This window comes from Arabidopsis lyrata (genome assembly GCF_000004255.2).
Source record: "Arabidopsis lyrata subsp. lyrata unplaced genomic scaffold ARALYscaffold_8, whole genome shotgun sequence".
NCBI classification, from domain to species: domain Eukaryota; kingdom Viridiplantae; phylum Streptophyta; class Magnoliopsida; order Brassicales; family Brassicaceae; genus Arabidopsis; species Arabidopsis lyrata.
The window spans coordinates 6,941,724-6,948,841 of NW_003302548.1; the positions used below are offsets into that span (position 1 = coordinate 6,941,724).

Here is a 7,118-nt window from a genome sequence, read left to right on the forward strand (position 1 = left end):
CCTGAAGATCGGCTCGATCTCCGAAGCAAGATCTCCAGACTGGTTAGCGAATCCTGTCGTGGTAAAAAAGAAGAACGGCAAGTGGAGAGTCTGCGTCGACTTCACCGACCTGAACAAAGCTTGTCCTAAAGACAGTTTTCCGCTCCCACATATCGATCGCTTAGTGGAAGCAACTGCGGGAAATAAGTTGCTATCGTTCATGGATGCTTTCGCGGGATACAATCAGATTCTCATGCACCCCGACGATCGCGAGAAGACAGCATTTATCACAGACCGAGGTATCTACTGTTACAATGTCATGCCCTTCGGACTCAAGAACACTAGCGCAACGTACCAACGGCTCGTCAACAGGATGTTCTCCGAGCAGCTCGGGAAAACGATGGAAGTTTATATCGACGACATGCTAGTCAAATCCCTCGAAGAAAACGACCACATAGCTCATCTACGCGACTGTTTTCGCCAGCTTAATAAACACAACATGAAGCTCAACCTGGCATAATGTCGTTTTACGGTAAAATCAGGGGAATTCCTTGGATATCTCGTAACTCACCGAGGCATTGAGGCGAATCCAAAGCAAATCGATGCTTTACTAAACATGCCTTCACCGCAGAACAAGCGAGAAGTTCAACGCCTCACCGGGAGAGTTACAGTCCTAAACCGATTCATCTCCCGTTCAACCAATAAATGCTTGCCTTTCTACGACACTCTCCGTGGAAACAAGAAGTTTGAATGGACCGATCGTTGCGAAGAAGCTTTCCAGGAACTAAAGAAGTATCTGGCTAATCCACCGGTATTAGCAAAACCAGTCCCAGGCGAACCATTGTTCCTGTACATCGCCGTCTCGGACACAGCAGTAAGTGGGGTCATAGTCAGAGAAGACAGAGGGGAACAGAAGCCAATATTAAATGTTTCGCAAACCTTCACCGACGCAGAAACACGCTATCCGCAAACTGAAAAGCTCGCTCTCGCCGTAGTGACGTCAGCTCGGAAGCTACAGCCGTATTTCCAGTCTCACTCAATTGTCGTCATGGCACCCATATCACTCCGAGCCATCTTGCACAGTCCAAGCCAATCAGGACGTCTAGCAAAATGGGCAGTAGAATTCAGTGAGTACGACATCGAATACAGAAACAAGACGTGCGAAAATCTCAAGTCCTGGCCGACTTTATCATCGAGCTGTCATCAGAAAATGCTCGAGAAGATTCGTCCGACGCCGTCTGGACCCTCCATGTTGACGGCTCGTCCTCAAAGCAAGGCTCAGGCGTCGGGATTCGTTTAGCATCTCCGGAGGGAGAAATTCTTGAACAATCTTTTCGGCTAAATTTCGACGCAACTAACAATGTGGCAGAGTACGAAGCGCTGATAGCAGGGCTGAAGCTGGCTCGGGGACTTAAGATCAACAAGCTATGAGCCTTCTGCGATTCCCAGCTCGTGGCAAATCAATTCAACGGAGAATACACGGCTCGAGATGAACGAATGGAAGCATATCTTGCCCTCACGCAAGACTTAGCAAAACAGTTCGGAGAATTCGAGTTAACCAGAATCCCGCGAGGCGAGAACACGTCAGCCGACACGTTGGCAGCCCTAGCATCAACCTCCGATCCAAATCTGAACAGAATCATACCAGTTGAGTTCATCGAAAAGCCGAGTATTGAAGACAAAAGCAAAGATCAAATACTAACGGCACGGGAGACAGAAGACTCGGAAGAAGGTAATGCCGAACCACTAGATCAACAAGCTACAGACTCAACCGAGCCCGAATACAGAAGTGACGCCAAATGGATCGGAGCCATCCGAAGTTACATAGCCGATGGAGAAGTGCCTACCAGGACCCCTACTAATCTGTGTTGAAGGAAATGAAGCTCGAAGAGTCATGGAAGAAGTACACGGCAGATCTTGTGGAAATCACTCTGGCGGGAGAGCCCTAGCTATAAAGATCAAACGACACGGGTATTTTTGGCCAACAATGGCAATGGATTGTGAAAAGTTCTCTCGACGATGCGACAAATATCAGAGACACGCATCGACAATTTACCAGCCCGCCGAGGTCCTCTCTTCCATCACCTCGCCTTACCCTTTCATGCGCTGGTCCATGGACATTATCGGACCTCTACACAACTCCAAGCAGAAGAAGCTCGTCCTAGTATTAACAGACTACTTCTCGAAATGGATCGAGGCAGACTCCTACTCCAGCATCAAAGACGCACAGGTCGAGAACTTCGTTTGGAAGAACATCATATGTCGCCACGGGATACCTTACGAGATCGTTACAGACAACGGATCGCAGTTTATTTCGGCTCGGTTCGAAGGATTCTGCGAGAAATGGGGAATTTGCCTCAGCAAGTCTACGCCTCGGTATCCTCAGGGAAACGGACAGGCGGAAGCAGCGAACATGACAATCCTCGACGGAATAAAGAAGCGTCTCGACGCAAAGAAAGGCCGATGGGCCGATGAATTGGAAGGAGTATATTATGGTCGCACAGAACAACGCCGCGGCGGGCCACGGGAGAAACACCTTTCGCCCTCGTCTACGGTACGGAGTGTGTGATTCCCACCGAAGCCGAGATCCCGGGAATAAGAAGACATTTGCTCCCCGAGCAGGAAAATTCCAACACTCAGATGATACTGGACGAACTGGACTTAGTTGACGAAAGAAGAGATTCGACTTTGGTCCGTATGCAGAATTATCAGAATGTTACAGCTCGGTACTATAATTCTCACGTTAAGCATCGCCACTTCCACGAAGGAGATCTCGTACTGCGCAAAGTTTTCCAGAATACTGTCGAACAGAACGCAGGTAAGCTCGGCGCAAATTGGGAAGGACCTTACACGATCACAAAGGTGATCCGTCCTGGCGTCTACGAACTCATCAACATGAACGGCAAAGCGGTACCTAAATCCTGGAACGCAATGCATCTAAGGAAATATTATCGCTAAGAACCTAAGGTACGTAATCCGTTGAAAGTCCCGAAAATTAACTTCTACTTAACCGAAAGTCATTTTTACCGAGACCCAATTATATCGACATTGGTGCGTACTCCGTTTTCTTGATTCGGAAGTTAAAACTGTTCGGAAAGATTTACTTCACGATGAATAAGCCAGATTTACGAAAACCAGTTATACTCAACACTGGTATCGAATTTGGTTCAGAAACATCTCAAGGTAAACAAGACAAGTCAAGCACTTGAAAAGAACATTCATATTAAATGGATAAAGCCATCTAGGCACAAGTTTTCACCAAAAGAAACTTAAAAAAAAAAAAAAAAAGAGGCAAAAGAGAATTTCCATTTCCAGGATAGAAAGACATCTCGGGATCAGATCGAATCTTGGTTAACTGGCGAGACTCGAGCTGCCTCGGTATCTCGGTTCGAACCCATCTGGTCAGTAACACCTATTGCGGCCGCGGTGCCCTCGATCGATCGGTTCTCGAAGCTGTCATCGACAGAGTCCGGGTAAACCGGAGGAAATTTCAAGTCCTCTCGCAGCTCGGTCCCGAGACGGACGTACTCTTCCTCGGCATCCCCATACTCAGCCGTCCATTGAAGGACCTCTACCTTCTCATCCTCTACCTTTTTCCCTTCCTCCAGCTCAGCTATCAGCTCGGCGTTGGCCCACGCTTGCACAAAGTACATATAGCGCGCGGATACCTTCCCATACTGGTCCATCTTCTCCTCGATAGCCCCGACCTTCTCGGCAAATTCCCTCTTGGGAGCCCTCCGTTCCCTGATGATCTCCTTCTCCCGGAGAACCTTCTCTTCGGTAAATAACCGATGTAGGCGAGAAATCTCGGCCTCGAGCTTTCTCTGAGTTCGTAGGTTGTCCTCCGACGCCTTCAACCGCTCCACCTTCTCGGCCTTGGCCAACGCCTTGGCTTCCTGTCTAGCCACAATCGCCTCGGAAATCCTAGCCTCAACCTCGGCTCGGGATATCTCCGACTTCTCACGAGCCAGCTCGGATTTCCAAGCCCCAGAATCATAGGCTCGAACCATGGAATTCATCGAGTGAAAGGCCTGAAATGAAACGGGAATCATCAGCAAAAGAATATGGAAACGATAGTAAAACACGTCAGGAGCGAATCGATACCTTCAGAAATCCAGCAGCGGTTTCACGGTAGCTTTGGGCCTCCAACAAGGCCTCGGGAGCGGAAAGTAGTGGACCCGAACAAGAAGCGACAAGATTAGCGGAAGCTATCTTATCCTTGTAGATTGGAGCTTCACTACGGCTCCTCTTCTCCTTCATGCGTCCTCCCGAGCTATCACCTCGGGACCTCTTCCCTTTCGTCTTAGCCTTTGCCTCGGCACCCAGAGCTACGACCGCTAAAGCCCCCACTGCCTCGGGAACTTCTGTATTCGGCCAAACGTTATTAGAGGCCTCAGGTCTAGTCGAAGCTGCAATATCCCGAGCCTCCTCAATCGCCTCGGTACCATTGGCAACCTCTGGATCGTTGTTAATCTCAGGTGGAGTTGGCGGTCTAAAAGTCGCCTCTAAAACCCTTTTCTCCTCGGCCGCTCTTCTTTCGGCAGCTTTCTTTGCCCTCAAAGACTGCGCGGCTCCTTGCATTTCGATGAGATGATCTAGGCGATTGTCAGATGATTCCGAAGAAGACTGGCAAGGAGTTCCGTGCAGCAAACGCAGGGCTCTCTCAATTCTACCTCGGGAGAAGTGTTTCGTCCAATCGCACTTCCGAGCTATCAGTTCGTCGTGGAGATCTAGAAAGCCTTCGGGAACGTCTTCGAGAAATGACGGGTTCCGATCTGCATGAACAAGAAAACGGTCAGCGAAAAGATTAAAGCAAAATAAAACAGCATATACGGCCTCGGGTGTAATACCAATTTTTCTCCACTTTTCAACAACTTTCCCTAAGTAGTCCTCGTGGACACTATATTCATCCAAAGCTACGTAGAAGAAGTGCTCGGTATACTTCCAATCCTTGCTCGGGAAACCACCGATAACCCTCCTATTTGGCCTCGGAGATATGTAAAACCTCTCAACAGGGCGTGGTATGCACCGGACCTCTAGGAGATTCCTTAAGTGGCTAAGGTCAACAATATTGACCGTCTCAATACTCCGGACAAGAATCCCTATAAGATGGCGCAGGCCTCGGGTTGTGATCTGAGATAAGGCTATCTTGTACGACCATAGAAACGCCAAAATTGGCCACGGGATTGGGAGCCAAAGGTAGCAGTGGTAAAAGAACCCCTCGTAAAGGGTGAAAAACCCCTCGGGTGGATCATCTCCTCGCTCATCCCGAGTTGGAAGCCTCAGTTCAATCCCCTCGCTAAAGCCGAACCGAGCTTTAAGATCCCGAAGGGAATCTTCCGTACATAGGGTGGAACCCGGAGGATCGGGTTTCTTCGCCTTCTTGGCTCGTCTTTTCTTCCGCTGACCCTTGGCTGTTTGAACTTTCGCCTGGAGCAACCTTGCTGCCTCGTCAGAGTCATAATAGACCTCCTCGGCCTTTATAGAAGGCAAAGGTGGCTCGGGCGCACCTTGCCAGCGAGAGCCCCCGGCTTCGTCAACCGCTGGCGGACGACTTTTCCTAACAAGTGCCTCCTCGGGTTCCTCCGGTAAGTCAAGCTCCCAAGCAATATCTGCCGCGGCATCCTCCCGAGCCACGAAACGGCTCGGATCGTCTTGATTGTGAGAAGCTTCAGCGTCGCTATCCCGACGCGTGATGTCCGCCTCGGGATCACTCGAAGAACTCCAAACCATCTTCCTCTTATAGACAGGAAGATTGTCGCCTTTGGACAAATCACTGGAATTAGAGAGAGACATTTTCTGGCTCGGGCAACTGAAGTAGTTGATCGGAAAAGCAAAACTTGGCAGATCAGAGAAATCAACCTAGATCTAATAACGGCGGTGCTACAACGGAAATAAAACGGAAAAAGTAGAAAATAGAAGAAATCAAGATCAGAGAAAAGAGAACGAACCTCAAAAAATTTTCCTTTGCAATTGCGAAATGAGAGAACGAGTCAGAGACTTAACATTTATAGGAATTTAGGGCGCGTCGGATACGTACGAGCCAAATAAAACACACCGTGTCCGCATCTAAGGCGCGTCGGACACGCGCGAATTGAATAGGATGCATCACATCCGCACGAATCTCGGGAATCAGCGGAGGACCTTTTCATTTTTCGAGAAGGAATCCCAACCGTCACACGCCAAGAAAAGATGAAACGACAAAGGAATTCGAATCGCCAAAAATTCTACATCATAAAAGGGACCGAACTGTCCGAAGTAAACGGCTCGGCCCAATTGTCATAAAGCTCGTCACACTTTGGTTCTCCAAACTAACAAGCTGGGGGGCTAACTGTTGGGGTCGGATTCCATCCTTTGGCGCCGAGCCAGACTTAGAGCGCCTCGGGAAACTTTTCAGAGATCACCTTGGGGCGTCGCATCATCCACTTCAGGTTATCCATCTAATCAGTTCGGGGTGTCCCATCACTTCGGGGTACCCGAACAAGTCATCTTGGGATACCCGAGCCCATCACCTCGGGGTACCCGAACAAGTCATCTTGGTGTACCCGAGCTCATCACCTCGGGGTACCCGAACAAGTCATCTTGGGGTACCCGAGTACATCACCTCGGGGTACCCGAACCAGCCCTTCCTGGGTACCCGAGCCGATTGCACAAGTTCTCCGAGGCGAAGTCTTCATCATCACCCGAGGCAAGTACTTAGTAAATATTTGCCTTCAGAAGTATCATTTCTAAGCAGGACATCATTTCCGATATACCCGGAAATGATAAGAGAGAAGCTAAAAGGATCAACTCAAATCAGGAAATATTCCAAAGACTCCGAAGAATAAGAAAATTATCCTAATCCGCGATATTCTAGCCGCTTTCAAGATAAATGGAAATCTTCCGAGAATATCGCTGGAGAGGCGGTTTATCATCGCTATATAAAGAGGCTCAAGGCTCTCGTAGAAGGGAGGCAATATCGCTTTAGCATTTAGACTACACAAAGCTCTTAAGCACAAACACTTTTTCTTTTTACGATCAAACTCTTGTACGATCAAAGTCATCTTTTTTCCAATAATATCAAGAACACCATCTTTGGTTTCAGTCGATTTTGTTTTTCTTTGAGAATTCTCGCAAATCGTATCCCTAAATTAAAACCC

The 7,118-nt window shown here is 48.7% G+C and overlaps 1 protein-coding gene across 1 annotated transcript; it reads right to left on the minus strand.

The window, feature by feature from the left end:
- Positions 1-3,314: 3,314 nt before the first annotated feature.
- On the minus strand, positions 3,315-4,560 carry LOC110225731 (uncharacterized protein At3g60930, chloroplastic-like). Its single transcript, XM_021015698.1, has 2 exons — positions 4,084-4,560; positions 3,315-4,010 (listed from the first exon to the last, which is right to left on the minus strand). Exons 1-2 carry the CDS (start codon positions 4,558-4,560, stop codon positions 3,315-3,317), a joined length of 1,173 nt encoding a protein of 390 aa, XP_020871357.1.
- Positions 4,561-7,118: the final 2,558 nt, after the last annotated feature.